The sequence below is a fragment of the Tinamus guttatus genome, unplaced genomic scaffold, assembly GCF_059628265.1.
Source record: "Tinamus guttatus ecotype Peru unplaced genomic scaffold, ASM5962826v1 Tinamus_guttatus_pri_ptg000247l, whole genome shotgun sequence".
Classification (NCBI taxonomy): Eukaryota; Metazoa; Chordata; class Aves; order Tinamiformes; family Tinamidae; genus Tinamus; species Tinamus guttatus.
In genome coordinates this window covers 8,151,231-8,166,935 of record NW_028288781.1, presented here as the reverse complement: position 1 = coordinate 8,166,935, position 15,705 = coordinate 8,151,231, and the positions used below count along the sequence as shown (strand labels likewise).

Below are 15,705 nucleotides of genomic sequence, written 5' to 3'. Positions count from 1 at the left end.
TAGGGCTGCAGAGCCCTCCTTCTCCTGCCTACTCGTGATGAGAACAAAATGAAGGAGAAACTGCTTCCCTTGAGGATAAACTCCAGCCCAGCCTGAAAACTGCATCAAGTCAAAAATGCCCATGCAAAGCACTATGCCCTGAACTGCCACTGCCCAATGCGAGCCTCTCATCCAGAATTCATCCTCATGGGGCAGGACCTGGCTATCCAGAAGGCCCAGGACATCTGACAATCAATAAACATTGGCTACCTAGAGAGACATACAATCCAACCTACATTTTGTATGTTCCAGACAGAAAAGGGGGAATTTTATCTGTTGATGGTCCAAAAAACTCCAAGTCAGTTTGCATTTGCACCCAATAGCTTGCAATAAGTCTATTTAAACCTCAGATGGGCCCCCTTAGCTGCATGCACAAAGAGAAAGCTGCTTGAACTTTCTGCTCCTTGAAAAAACATCTCACCAGAACTGCCCCAAAGTCTTCCCGCCAAATAACCACCACCATGCCCTGCAGCTTGTTAGAAACTATCAGAAAGTTTCCTCTTCAAATGACTCTATATCTTTGCAAGACAACCCATTTTTTGTTCTGGCACCTGCACTTAATTTCTTGTTTACAGCCATGTTCCCTGGCGTGGCTGCTGTCAATGACATGGTGTGACACAGATTTGAAACTGCTCACCATGTTCGCATGCCCACGACTCAATCTCCTGAAATTGCCTTCACAAGATTGTATACAAACAAGCCAACCAGCCCTTGGATCCTCCAACCTAAGGATTTACTTGCAGGTCCACATAAACACAATTTATTAACCTGCATACTGAAGTGACCTTGAAATCCTATTTCGAATGCAAGTAGCATTAGCTTACACATTCAGCGTCGAGCCTTTCCCGCATCAGAGGACATCTAGAGTTCACATCTGTCTGCTATATTCACCCGCCGCTGTACCTGGCACTTGAAGCCGAGCATTTCCAAATCAATTTCATGCATTTTCCTCCTCCCCAGAGCCTCTGGGATACGGGAGCTGAACGCTGCTCTGAGCGGGTGCCCAATGAAACGGGATCCACCCAGGGTCTGCCTTGGCATTGCTCCCGATGGAGAGCAACGGGTGTACCGTGACCATCTGATAAAGCTCTCCGCAGGAACCAGGACCTGCTGGACTTGGACGTGGGGATCTAAAGTCCCAGCTCGGTAGAGGCTGACTCTTTTCCCCGCTCGCTGGCAGCAGGGTATGGTGCTTCATCTGCCAGGATGAAAATCAACATGCAACTTCACGCAAGTGTGTCAGGGATGCTCCATTTACCCTTGTGCCTTGGCAATGGTGCTCCAGCACACCTTGGACATGGACCCTTTCACCAGAACTTCAAGTTTTGTCCTAAGGAAATATCCCTTGAATTGCTCAGCAAGAAAGGGAGAACGTATGAGGAAACATGCATTTGGATGCTTGGAAAAGAGCAGTTCTAATAGTGGGATGCCTATTTTTTGTAGGGATTTCACTTTTTGAAATTCAGGATGGAAGAAATCCTTATTTCAGAACGAGAAGCAAAAACTTCACAAGTTTCCATGCAGCAAGAGGATATCTGGAGGGAAAATATCCAGAGGTGACTAAATTTTTAGGAAAGCAGCAGCGCTTACACTTCCAAACTACACGTTGAACCGATGTTCCAGATTTTACAGGCTCCAGCTTTCCCATCAGGCAGGAACAACGGGAAGGTGGAAGCCCTGAGCACCCTGGTGACCCCACAGTGTTGAGGTGCCCAAAACATCTAGCCTTGTGGCACAGATTAAACTGTCCTGGCTCCATCTGGGCACCCCAAGGCTGACAGAGCAAAGAGAGTGGAGCCAAATCCGAGCTGCTTCCCTCCCGGCACCGGCCAGCCTGGGTGCAGGTGGCTTTTAGCAGCTCAGAATTTGCCATCTGACCGTTTTGATTTAAATTCCACTTTCCATTGCCTGTGTTTAAAGTTCGGCGCATGGGCTTTTACAGCAGCAGTAATGAACCTGGAGTTCAAACAGCACATGGCGAGATCAAAAATTGCCAGAGCGGAATGTGTCCCACAAATACAAAGCCTGGCTTTTCATTCATTATTTTTTCCTTTACAGAGAGGTTTTACAAGCTGTTTATTTTCTGATACAGTGTTGGCAGACATGTGGTCGGAGGAGAATCAATATCAGCACAGTGGGATGTATTTTCTTAAACGGTTTATAGGGGGGTCTTTGCTTTTTCAAAGGGGGATAATTGAATGTAGTACACACTGTACTTTTGATTTGTTTAACATGAAGCGTGAAATGGGTCCCGCTATGATTCTGTCAGTCACTTTAACGGCCCCGGCGATTCATTTTGAAGCTAGGCCCCCTCACGGGGATCGTCTGGCTCCAGGGAGTGGGAATTTGTTCGGCACCTTCCCTGTCCAAGGGCCAGGTCGTGCTGGGATCTTACTGCCCTTATGAAACAAACGGGGAAGGGGATGCTGGACGAGGAAGCTGATGCTCCCAGTGCCACCAGCTGCCCTTGGTCACCCTATATTCAAAGGCAGGGACTGGGACCAAAGACTTAAGGTTGGGTTGGGTGAAGGAGTGGGTGCTTTTGGGGGTGCCACAGAGCAAGACCTAGTCTTGAAAGCAGAGACTGTCCCTGCTCTCCATACGGACACACAAACCCCACAGGAGTGTAGTTAATTTCCAGGTGGTTTGAGCAGGAAATTTAAAACCAAGTGAGCAGAGGCCCTCCCCCAAAGTGCTCCTTCAAAGCCAGCCAAATTTTCTTTGTGTTATTCCATGTATTCATCCCACCTCCCTCCATTTCTTGCCCTCCATGCAACTCGTAGTCCACACTTGGGCATCACACTGCATTGACTTGACTAATGAAGACCAGCTGTGAACAATGGAACAAGGGGACCAAAATCGCATCCAGTTTTCAAACTCCCAGCCCAGTAATCAGGTCTCTTATTAATCCAAGGATATTTTCCTCCTGAATTCCAAACACATCCCGTCTCTGCATCAAAGGAACATCCTTGTTCCCCTACAGGTCATCCCTGCTGCTTACCCCTGCAGACCCTTGGAGGCTGTCCCTCCTGATCCCTCCTCAGCCCATCTGTCAACTTAACCCATAGCCTGATGCCCATTATGCCATGCTCAAGACCAGAGGTGCACACCTGGCTGTCTCCATCAGTTTATGAGAGGAAAAATCATCTTCATTTTTGGAATAACCCTGTTGTTGACTAAGTATCTTGGAAGCCCCATGCAATCAGGAGAGTACTTTGCTGCTGCTGCTCCGGGACTCTGCTGCTCACAGTCCAGAGGTGCTTTCCCTGGAGGATCAGTCTCTCCCAACTCTCTCATTAAGTTGATTTCGCCCCTGTCCACCACTTTCCACTTGAAACAGCTAAAAGGCACAGCGGATCCCGCACAGCTTCACCGGGCTGCGATTCTACACATTTTAGAATAGGCAGCACATTTCACCTTGGAGTTACTATGAGAAGGTAGATGCTAGAAATGCCCATGCAGGGACACTCACCTTCTTTGCAATGTAGCACACTTGTTCAGCAGGGAGATAGTCAAAGGGAAAGACAAATCTCCAGTTGAAGTTGCCCTCTCCTCCCATAGACCTGTAGTGCACATCTGTCTTCTGCTTGTTCTCCTCGTGGCCGACCATCCAGCTAGCAAAGGGAAATATGCTGCATGAACAACTAGAAACAAACTGTGGATTTTGGAGCAGTTCACCCCACTTCACAGAGAACAAGCAATAAAGGGTCTCACTTCCTTGCTAGTTGCCTGGGGATGCTATCTGTAAGGGTAGTCCAGAGCCCATAGGAATCTGAGAGAAAATATGATGGTCCTGCACGGTTGAGAGATGAACCACCCCTGGTGAGAGCAGTCCAAGAGCTGCTTGAAACTCTTCAGTTCTCTCACCTTTTTCCTATGCTTTGTGGATACATTAAAGACTCACTATAGCACTAAGCTCTGGCTAGAAGTTGTCGCTTATCCATCCCTAAGAACAGGTTGGCTTCTAACCTGGCTTCATGAGAGGGCCTCCCCCTGCATCTAGCAAACTATGCTCACAGCTAGCCCCTAAAACCAGACCTCTGGATGGAGGCAACCATGCTGGGAATGGAAGGACTATTTTCTCCCCCACTCTCTGTTGGGGTCTAACAGTCTATGTAAGTCAAAAGCCCTCAATAACCAAGCAGCTTTTCCCCACATAACTCCCGGAGCGAGCTGCCCCTGGCCGGGCTACAGTCATCCCCAGCTGGTCCCTGTTACAGACCAGCCTTCACAGCACAGTTCCTGTCCTGGAGTAGAAAACTCGCTGTGGCCAGTCCACACAACGAGTCCGGGGGCAAACACAGAACTTTCCGTAACAACCGTTTTTTCCAGTTGTGAGTTTTGCAAGGGCTGGGTTTTCATTCAGCCCTCTCTCCTCGTCCAAAATTTTTCGGTCTTCAGCAATCAACAGAACAAAACAGAACAATAAAACAAATCCATTTGTGTATTTACAGTCCTTCTGGAGGAAAGCCAAAAGATTCAGGGGGGATTTCTAATTAAAACAATTATCTTGTTTGATTGTTTTCCACTTAAATTGAAAATATGTTTTTTTTTTTCCCAGCTACACAAATGATTCCCTCTTCTGCAGTGCCTCAGAGGAGCACGTGACCAGACCCAAATGTCTGGGGGAGACAGGGAAGAGAGGTCTACTCAAGTTCATCCTACAACAGAGATCACAAGCACATGTGCTACATGGACAGCAAGGGCTCGGTGGCACTGGGAATTGTGTGATGAGGTTACATTAATACTTAAATTGTGGCTGGATTATTTGATTTGGTCTGATTGGATGCAAATGGCAAGCCTGTGTGTTTATTCCTTTAAAAGCTTGGCAAGGAACCGTGGAAGACGCACTGTGAGCGCCCTCTCCTTGCAGGCAAACCAAAGGACAAATAAATGATCAGATTTGGACCCTTTGCTGGCACCATTTTTTTTTTCTTGCAGAATTTGCTGCATCCTTCTTCACTGCAGGAAAGAGATGAGAGAAATCAAAACCATTCCATCACAGTATTTTGGAATTAAAAATGCAGCAACAGCCATTGTGAATCAACACAGGTATCTACAGAAGACTACGAGAATGGGGCAGATGCACAGAGGTGCCTTCCCACCACAAAACCCCAGCTTCTGATACACTGCAGGTCGGAGGTTTCCAGTAGATAATGTTTTTTTTTTTTTTAATGGAATTTTAATCCATTCATGCATCCAATATTTTTTTGAATCCACATAGCTGAAGGTTTCTGCAATACCCAAAGGCATAGTTCAGTTCTTGTGCATATTTACCAAGGCGGACATACACTCCCAACACCTCCTACAGAGCTCACCATGTGTGTAGGACCTCTGAGGACCAAGGCCATCCTTTCATTTAGGGAATTAAAGATGCCAGATGGTATGGTGTAAATCCCAGTGCTGCTGGATGGTTGGAAAGGAACTCTGGAAACCTCCATCTCATCTGCTTGGAGTGGTTTTGCCTAGCCCTGTCTTGAAAACCTCACAGGAGCCCCTGTCCTAGGAAACATGTTGCTTCTGGTGAAATAAAACTTTTTTTACTAGGAATTTGTCTTTGAAAATACCAAAATATATCCATGATACTGATAATGTAACCCAGACAGACAGCTATTCACCCACAAAACACTTTCAGTTCTTAATGAACATGATTTCCCTACACTATCTCTCTTTTCCTACCGGTATCATAAGGGATGTAGGGAGAATATAGGGGAATATAGGACACTTAGGAGGAGAAAGACTCTTTGCACCCTGAACCCAGCACAAAGGAGACCTAATCTTAGCCGAGAAATTCTCATGCTACCGTAGACTATCGATAAATCACAAATAAAATAAAAGGCAACCAAATTCTGTCATATGCATGATAAAAAGACACCTCTATCATTTACTGCATAACTGACCTGGCAATATTTTACTTATTATGTAGAAAATAATGTCCAAGAGCCAGAGATTCCAGCCCTAGCACTGTCTAAAGGATCATTTATCTGTAAAATGGAGAAGAAACAGGCAACAGCCTCCTCGGAGAAGCTCCTTGAGATCTGCTGAAGAGAAGCACCAGATAAGAGTTTCTTATCCATCCATCTTATACTGAGGGTAGGTGACAGGCTTTCCTCAGGAGGCAGCCGTGGGTGGAAGGAAGGGTTAGTTTTGTCTTTTCCCATTGTTTCCTTACCCAGAAATGCTGATGATGTAGCCTTTTTGGTGTGTGTGGGTTTTGTTTTTTGTTTTTTTAAAGATGAAGGAGCAGAGCAAGATTTTTAACTCATTTCCAGTGCTGTGAGATCTGTTTGGGCACTGAGAATGATAAAAGCCAGGCAAGGAGTATCAGCGAGTGCTGGATGCTCTCATTTCCCAGTAACACCCTGCAAGTGCTACTATTTCAGAGCCCCGAGGTGCGCAGAGCCGCTTAGCTAGAGCTGATAACAATGCACTTGATGCGAATACCAGGTAAGCAGCGCGCATTCTGGATTTACAGGAGGAAAATTGGGACTGTAAAAGAGGGATTTACAGTCTGTTTCAAAATCCTACCTTTTCCTGTCCATAAATCCAAAGAACATACAAAATAAGTAAGTCCCTTGGCTGAGATTGGAGCATTTTACACGAGATAAAACATAAATGGAGTCAGGCAGAGAAGGGAATACGCCACAGCAGTTACTGCTGGTTGTCACATCTTTTGTGTGTGTGTATTTCAAGGGAAAAAAAGGGAATTCCCCCAAAGCTATGCAAACAAGCTAACCTATGTATACAGAGCAAGCTGTACAAAACGGCTATCCCAGAAGAAGAGCTGGCAAGGAGCTGGGAGTTGGAAATGTGGAATATGTGTCCTTCTCTCAAATGGCTTAGTTATTTTCTCACATCTTTTCTCTCTTAATATATATGTTAGAGATGCAAAGAAAGCCTTGACAATGTGAAGTCATTGTCAGTCTGCAGAGACGCATCTCCCAAGGCGTGGAATGATAGCTGGAAAGGTGAATGGCCCTTCATCCCTGTGGGAGGCTCATGCCTATCACAAGCAGTGCTAACGTGAGGGTTCCGCTAACGCTGTCCACTCTGGGATGACGGTGTCACACGGAGGCAGAAGCAGGACTTACCCTTTCACGTAAATGTCACTCATCTTCTCCCCGGTGATGCTGAGGTCATCAAGGATCACGTCCTTGGTGTTCCAGACGATGCAGCGCAAGAAGAACCTGCACCACAACAGACAAGAGGGGCATGAGGGGCATGGCCAGGCTTTGATAAAAGTTGGTGGCCCTGTGGACTTGTTCATAACCTAGAGATGATTGAGGCTCGCTTTATACCAGGTAATTTCAAGCAAAGTGAGGGTTCTCCAGGAAATATTGGTCTAGAGCCCACCAAGTTGGCCTGGTCATATTACTCATTCATTAATGCATAGGGGTACACCCATAGATAACAATTTGCATTAAGCACTAGCTGCCTTCAAAGCTTAAATTCAGAATCCACCACAGCTAATGGGACATTTACTCCCACGTGCAGGACTTTGCAGTGCCAGACCTTGCAACTCTCTCCATTTCCAATCACAAAACCATCCTGTGACCTGTCTCAGATTGGCAGATGCACCCAGCACAGCACTGACATTTCAAAGACAACATCAAGGCTATAGGTCATTCTGCTGCAAAGCCTCTCCCTGATGGAGCTAAGGTTACCCTTCCCACCAAGGCATTTCTCAGCTGGGCAGGAGAATCCACCCCCACCTGACATTTCCAAACGCTCTTTTCTGCCCTTCTAAACAGGAAGTGCAGGGTGCTAGCATTGCACCAAGCAAAAACTAGAAGCAAGCAAAGAAAAGAAGTCACCTCTTGGCTTTGCGGGGCGTGATGTTGAAAGGGGGACCGGGCTGACCCAAGGACTTTGGAAACAGGTCTACCCACATCTGCAGCTTTCCCTGTGTGGAAAGAAAGACACAATGTCAGGTGATCCTCACACCTGGATTACCTTCACCACCTTGGTAACACCTAGGAGTGGAGTCAGAAATCCCTGAAAGAATCCAGTGTCCAGTGTTCCTTAGTTGAAAGTTAAGGATTGTCCATGGTGTCCCACTGGTCATCACCAGCTGGGCACCAGCTTTATGAGTTTCTGAAAACAGGAGTGGAAGATAGGGAGAGAAGAGGGGAACATAATTACACTTTCATATAAACTTACCTGGCAGAAAGCAGCAGAGATGCAGCTGAAATCTCACTATTTTTTGGCGCTATTTTTTAGGTGGTCCCTTTAACTGTTTAACACCAATGGGTGCCAATAAAATATTTTACTGTGCAGTGTCAGAGGGATAAAAAAAAAAAAGAAAACATTGGACAATCAACCCATCACAGAGAGGTTTAAGGTTCATTCGCTTTTTGGCAGGAAAATCTTCCGTTTCAGCAGAAAACTTTAAAGGCCCAACTGGGTTTTCAGCTCAGCACAGAGCACCCAGCACGGCCTGCTCACATGGCACTTTGCAGTGGGTCACACCATGCTCTGGGTTGCTCCAGTGCATGCAGCCAACTGCTGCTGCCCAGCACCATCCCCACCGGTCCCAAACGCTTCTCGGAGCGGGGCAGCCCCTGGGTGCTCTGCCCAACTGCAACCACAAGACATGGGGGAAACTCAGTCTAGTCCCCGTGGTCCATCCAGCAAGCCCATGACAGATGTGCCTGTAAGAACAGCACCGCTCCACCGACAGCAGCCACCTCCTGCCTTCACCATGATTTTCATCGGGTAAATTCACAGGAAAAGGTATCACAGGGGTTGCCAGAGCGTTTGCTGCAACTAGCAACTCCCCCGCTGCTCTGTGGTTAAAAGGAGGCACCGAGGGCTAACGGCTGCAGTGGGAGAGCGCTGCCCGCGCACGCCTGCGCCAGCTGCAGAGCCAGCCGCCCAAACCGCCTTCGCAGTGCGGCTGGAACGTGCAAGGCAGACAGTAATTAAGGGCTTTGTTCTTTAGGAAGCAGCATTCTTTGACCCAAAAGCAAAAAATACCGATATGTGGTAATCAAAGAAAAGGGGCTAGGCTAAACACAGGTACCTGTTTGTTGCTAAGATTTGGATGCAAGCCCATTCAGACTTCATCTGGCTTAACAACATCCCATCTGCAGCAGCACTAACACTTTATCCCTCCAAGGGCTGGTTCACACTGCAGAAACCACACTGCTCTGCTTAGCTGCCATCAGAGCAGTCTGCAGTGTTATTTTCATTATAGCTAATAAGGAATTCTACACCAAAACCAGTTTTTTTTTCCACAAAAAAAAGATATTTTTTGAGAGCAAATGCTGATGAAAATGAAAACCTACTACAGGGTCCAGAGCTGACCTCCCCACTCACCCAAAGTGAGACACGGGCCTGAGCTCCAGCCCGACCGCAAAGCAAGTGCTCTGCTCCATCGCCTAGGCAAGTTCTGCTCCTGAGGAAGAGCCCTGGTCCCAGCAGAGCTACCCTCAGGACGGGGTCACAGTGCGTCAGCTACAGAAACCATCTCTGAGAAGTGATGGGAAACACCAGCCTGGAAAAGCTGCTCCCAGGTCACAAGAAGCACTGGGATCCATGGGGAGATGTTGCTCCTGGCCTTGTCCCGCTCTCATCTGCGCACTCACCTGCTCGATCTCAGGCTGCAGAGGGCTGTAAAGAGGCCTAGTCTCCACATGCTCCGGCACCAGCCCCTGCCTCCGCAGCGCATGCAAGGCGAGACGCTCCTGCTCCGGTCCCATGTGCGGGTTGGCAGGTTTGCCCTCCTCTGCCACAGACACACCAGAGAACAACGTTACTGCAGAATGCGCCAGATGCTCGTCCCCACAGGCTGCACCTCGAGAGCTCTGCAAGGGCTGCTCTTCTTGGTGGACAGGTATCTAACACGTTCCTCAAGCAGAGGGGATGAAACGAGCTGTTCTGGTGCCGTTTGCAAGCAGGCAAAACAATCATCTCCGCTCCTTCACCCCTGCCCATGCATGAACTTTCTGCCTTGGTAAAAGCCTATTGCTCACTCTGGTTGAATGAGGCCAAGAAATAATTAATGGTTTTGCCTTCTCTGTGCTGGCACTCAAGTTCCCGTGTCACATCCAGATAAGGATAGACCACTTGGCCTTGGCTAAGCCCTTCCCTCCTCCCTGTCCCAGGATGGGGGAAGGACGTCACCCACAGGACGCCACTCAGCCACGTTGTTTCAAGGCCACGCACCTCTGAGGACCTTTGAAATGAAATGCGCTCCATAAATATTATTACAGCTCTGCAACTTTCAGGTGATATATCCCAGCTCCTTTCTTGGCAATATCGTGAAGTGGTTAACTTCATACATATGGGCTATTTCCCAAGCAATGGAAACCTGGCGTGCGTGCGTGTGTGTGTGCATGCGCGCACAGGAAAAAGAAAAAGCCTCTCTCCGAAAACAACAAATGTGGGGGTTATGGAATAACGGTTCGGGCACAATGCTTGTAAAACCCCTGCTCTCGTGTTTAATAGCTTCACTTTATACCGCCAGGTTCAGATCTGACATTGCTCGGCGAACACAGCTGGTTTCCAGATCTCCTTGAGGTCAAGCATCAGACTTTGTTCTGGTTTTTTGAACTGATTGTCATTAAAGCAAAGGAAGGTGAAAGGCAGGGGCTGGGAGAGGGGGGAAGACCCTGCTCAGTTTAACACCTCCCCAGCCCTTGGTGCAAACCTGACTCTTAAGGAGAGGCTGTGAAGGAGCAGTTATTTCCCCACTTCTCCTCTTAAGGGGAGTTCTGCAAATTTATGCCTCGAGCCCCAAGAGCAGGGAGAGGGAAGGAGACCTCTGCCGTGCCTTGTGTCAGGCCTCTGCATGCAGAGTCCTCCCCCCAACTCCACAATCCTATAATGCCCTTTACTTGCCAAACTGCTGCTGTTGGGCCCAATACAGTGGGATTTCACCTCATCGCTGGGCGAAAACACCCATTTCATGCTTTGAAGCAGAGTTTTCTCCAAGAACTCTGCCTCCATGGATGCGAGTCAGACAAGGCACCAGATGATGCTCGAGGAATTGCAGCTACTCATTTTTTTTTTCCTGGTGAAACTAAGCAAAAGCCTTCCCCAAGAGTCAAGGAATATTTTCTCCTTGCTGGCGTGGACTAATTTTACATTTCCAGCTACAGAGCATCTCACCTTCCAAGGCACAAGCACGCGGGCATTGTGCGGTGCCTCCATGTGCATGATATTGTCTCCCTCTAGTGACTCCATCCCCAAAACACAGATACGTTAGGCCAAAGCACAAACAGCCCCAAGTGCTGGGCCAGCCAGAGGAAGGACCAGGCTGGAAGGTCTCTGCCTGTGATGGACATTGCTGTCCCCACTCTGGTTTGCCGCAAGCAGCAAAGGGAAATTGCTAAAGAGAAGGATGAGGTTGCGCTTAAAATGCCTGCATTTGGGGTCTGAATTCAGCCCCAGAGTTTGGTGCAGATCCAGCTGCAGTCTTTGGTGCAGAGCCAACCTGGTGAAGCCCCATACCCACCTGGCCAGGTAGCTACTCAAGGCAAGCAGGAACGTGCCCATCGCCCACTCCTGGCTTGCTGACCTACTCTGCTGGAAGGGAGATGGGGAAGGGAGCCCCCCGACTAGGTATGTCCATGACATCCAGCCCCCACCTCCTGCTCTGGATGCTGAAAAGCCACCTGCAACCCAGAGGCAGCTCCATTACCCAGTTCCGAGAGGATGTACTCTTGCTCCCGGAAGACGAGCCGGTCAGACTTGTAGGTGGGAGCCTTGTAATTGTGTTGCAGAGAGAAGAGGTGAAGCAGCTGGGATGGCCGGAGCTGGTCTCGCCACTGGTTGGGTCCAGAACTGAAGCACAGCAGGAGAGAAAGAGAAGCTCAACCCACGGTAAAACACCCCCCAGCCTCGGGGAGGGCTCGCAGCAGCGTTACACCAGGATGGGAAGTGATTCCTGGGCATGGGAGACACTCAGGCTAAACACTGAGACACAGCAACTGGTGAGGAGCCAAGAAAGGTCTAAGGAAGATCCAGACAGCTCTGAGCCTCCGTTTGCCCTAGCGCAGTGAAGAGCGTGCCACATCCTACGCCTTTTGCAACCCCTGCTTACAAGGTGCCCCTAGGCAAACACCATGGGACCATCACACCACCCTTTGGTTGCATTTAGGGTCTGCCCTCACCATGGGATACCCGAAAGGACTCAGGGATGCAAGAGGATCTCCCCAGGAGACTTTTGTTCTCTGCAGCATTTCAAGCTGCTAGAGGAGAACTACTGCTCAGGAAAAGTGGTCTAAAAGCCAGGCTCTCAAGACAACATGTTGCTGTGAAATTCAGCCATGCACCAGATCCCATGGGACAACCCTGCACTAGCAGGCACGCGGCCAGGGTTGGACTGAGACATCAGCTCGGGCCACAAGGCCAGCCCCACACTGCACAGCCCCAGGAGCTCCGGAGCCCTCAGAGATACCCACGTGCAGTAGGTTTGGGGGAGGCCACAGCGCGCCCCATATTTGGACAAGAACCGGTTCTCCAGGTCTATGACTGTCTCTCCAATCTTCTCATCCTTCGACAGGAGGTCGTAGTCATAGAGCGTGATCTTCAGGTCCTTCTCCAGGGGCAGAGTGCAGCTCAGCTCAAACATCCTGTGCAAGGGGGGCCAAGTCAGAGCAACAAGATGGAGGTTTACAGCATCCTGCTTGCTGCAGGCTGCCAATGCCTCCGAGGAGACAGAGCTCACACATCATCTTCCCAGCTTCCCAGCACCACAACGCACAATCCAGCCACGACACGTCTTTGCTCTGCTGCAATGGCTAAGCTGCTGGACATGCTGCTAAGCCAGAATGCCCTGGGGTTGCCTGTGGTTAGTTAGTGATCCCACAAAGTACTTTGGAGCAAACTTTATCCTTGCTTTAGTTCCTCCACCTGCTAAATGGAAGGGATATTCATCTCAAAAATATCTAACGGTGGAGACCAGCGTATGACAGTCAGGGATCATAGGAGAAAAACAGGAAGGAGAGAAAGGAGAAGAAATGACAGCTTTGGAAAGCCATCTGCTCTTTAAGCCCAAAGCGATGCAGACTGTTTTCCAACCCATTCAGTGCAACTCAGCATGGCCCTTTCAGAGAGAAAAAGCCAGATCAAAGTGATGCAAGTCCACAGAGCACTGCAGAAACTCATGGAGCTCTGCTAATGGCACATGTAAGATGGTCTGTGAAGGGCAGCAAGAAGCAAAGCACAAAGATCCTCCCAAAACAAACCACTGCGATCCACACAGAGCCAACACGCACGGATGCCAGAGACATCCTTTGGGCTCCACACGGAGGGTGGTGCAGTGGGTTGAGTAGGATGGCCCAGGTCTGACCCAGGAATCCCTCCACCTGCTGCTAAAACGCAGCCACCCCGGGGGCGAAACGTGATGCCCGCTTCCACAGCCAGCACCCCACGTCGCAGCAGCCTTTAAGGAGGGGAAGTGAGTGATTATGCCACCAATTAAGAGCGCAGGAGGAACTGGGGTCAGCAGAATGTAATTAGCTAAAGCTGGACGGCAGCCAGCAGCGCAGGGAAAAGCTCGTGAAAGGAGTGTTTTAATAGACGCCAGCAGCCAGGACCTTGGTTTTACATCTTGCTTTAAAGACTGGGTGGGAGGTGCAGCACGCCGTCTAGACGGGCCCTGGCTGCGACCCAGGTCTGGGGAAGGACAACCTGCCCCAGCCTGCAGGCCAGGGGGATGCGGTCCCTGCACCCAGGCTGCTCCAGGGCGATCCCGGCTCTCCCGGGAGCCTGCAGTCCTATGGACACACTGCAGCCAAGCACTGGGTTTTGCTCTCCCTCCTTCCCTACAGTGCATTTCCACAGCCTGCCCGCTCTCCATAAATACCCTGTTCTGAAAACAACTTTATCCCTTGTGTTTTATCCCACGTCTGTGGCCCTGCTGCAAGAGAAACACCTCAACCTGCCAGCATCGTGGTGACTCCCTCCCATGCCACAGGCCTCCATTTCCCATGGCTCATTTTGGACATTTAACCAAAGAGCCTAAATGAAGAGCTAAGTTGCCCAGACTCTCTCCACCATCAGCAGGACTGGTAGATGCCCTCCACAGGGAGATCCTCAGATCTAACCAATCCTCCGGGTCTTTTCTCACTCTGCATTGACCCAGTCCATACCCCACAGCTTAAAAATCCCAGAAAGAAGATAAATGCACAGCTAGGACAGCAAAGTCTGAGCGCACACCAAGGTAAGAGGAAGCTCTGGGCTGGACTGGCCTTATTCTCTCAATCTGACATAAAAGACTCGTGAACTTTGGACTGAACCACAACTTACTTTCCAAAGACAGGCTCCAGAGTGCAGGGTATGTAATTGTCTTGGTCATTGATGGATTTCTTTCCCACCGAAATCTTCACGTAGGGATCGCACTAAAGGCAGACACAACAAAAAGAAATGCAAGAGAGTCATTGCAGAGCTGCCTTGACAGCAATATTGGTGGCAGACAGATAACTCTGATGCCTTTTGTCCCAGCGAGCGGGATCTTACACCATGCTTGACCAATGCTCCTTGTCAAGGTGGAGAAGACAGCACCACTGTTACCTCCTTATTACAAATCCCTGTGACAACTAGAGAGGGCTACTTGCACTGCCATTTCGTTTTGAAGATAGTGAAGGGCTAACTGACAGCGTGGGTCAAAAGCCCAAACACTTCTGAGGTCCATGGGATAGAAAATCATAGAATCATTATGGTTGGAAAGACCTTCAAGGTCATTGAGACCAACCATAAAATCAAAACAGTAGCATGAGAAGAACCACGTGTGGATTGCTTGATAGAACAGGGTTGATTTGAAGTTCTCAAGATGCTCTCATTCTGAATCATCTACTTAGTGGGTTTGTGTTTTTTTTAAGATTTAAAAGGTTTAAGTATTAAATCTACTCAAAAGTAGATTTAAAAATGCAGGCACCAAAATGTCAAAAGAAAATTAATATGTCAAAAGACAAAAAATATGTTAAACACTGCCAAGATTCTGTAACTACTTTAAAATATAATGGAAGCTCACTTCAACATAAACTCTCACTGTGCATCTAAAAATTGCATCAGATATTTTTACATATTTTTAAGTGTTTAAACTTTTTTTCCCAGTGCTAAAACTATTCAGTGAAGCCCGCATAAATTGTAAAGTGGTTCCAATGACCCAAGTCAGTGTTTTTCCCAGGAAAAAAGAAAACTACAGATAAAAAATTTCAGCCAGCTCATGGCCTGCACTTACAGGGACACACTCAGATCACACTAATAAACCCTCTGGGAAAGTTATTAAGCGGCTAAGCACCCGGACCAAGTTCCTCATCAGTTTTTCTTGACTTGCAGATTTTTTTCAGAAGCAAAGGATGAAAATGTGGCACCTCGGGGAGGTGACCTGAGAGCAGCCTTGAGTGCAGGCTGTGACAAGCTGCAGCAGACACTGCAGCACAGCAGGAAAGACTGTGGGTCAAACTAAGATTTGTTTCGGGTTTTCAGCATTAAAAAAGCATTTTTTTCAACTCCTCCTTTAATCTTCCAGGGTCTCTGATGGGAAATTTCCAAGAAATTGGAAACATTTGCTGCAAGTTCATTTTCAAAATCTCAGCAGATTAAAAGGCAGTTTTGCTTTGTTCACATCAAAATATTTTTTTCCAATTTTTTCTAACTTTTTCCATATTTTTCATTGGAACAAAAAGAATTAAGGATTTCTCCCTGAGTGTTTTT

General features: G+C 48.3%; 1 protein-coding gene across 1 annotated transcript in view; it reads right to left on the bottom strand.

Annotated features, from left to right (window-relative positions):
- DYSF (dysferlin) overlaps positions 1 to 15,705 on the bottom strand; it is an 83,893-nt gene that overhangs the window by 13,602 nt on the left and 54,586 nt on the right. The window contains exons 46-52 of the mRNA XM_088526516.1: positions 14,296 to 14,387; positions 12,447 to 12,617; positions 11,684 to 11,826; positions 9,627 to 9,766; positions 7,854 to 7,942; positions 7,131 to 7,226; positions 3,512 to 3,653 (exon numbers count right to left, since the gene is read on the bottom strand). Coding sequence (XP_088382642.1) covers positions 3,512 to 3,653; positions 7,131 to 7,226; positions 7,854 to 7,942; positions 9,627 to 9,766; positions 11,684 to 11,826; positions 12,447 to 12,617; positions 14,296 to 14,387 — 873 coding nt within the window. The remainder of the gene's footprint in view (positions 1 to 3,511; positions 3,654 to 7,130; positions 7,227 to 7,853; positions 7,943 to 9,626; positions 9,767 to 11,683; positions 11,827 to 12,446; positions 12,618 to 14,295; positions 14,388 to 15,705) is intronic.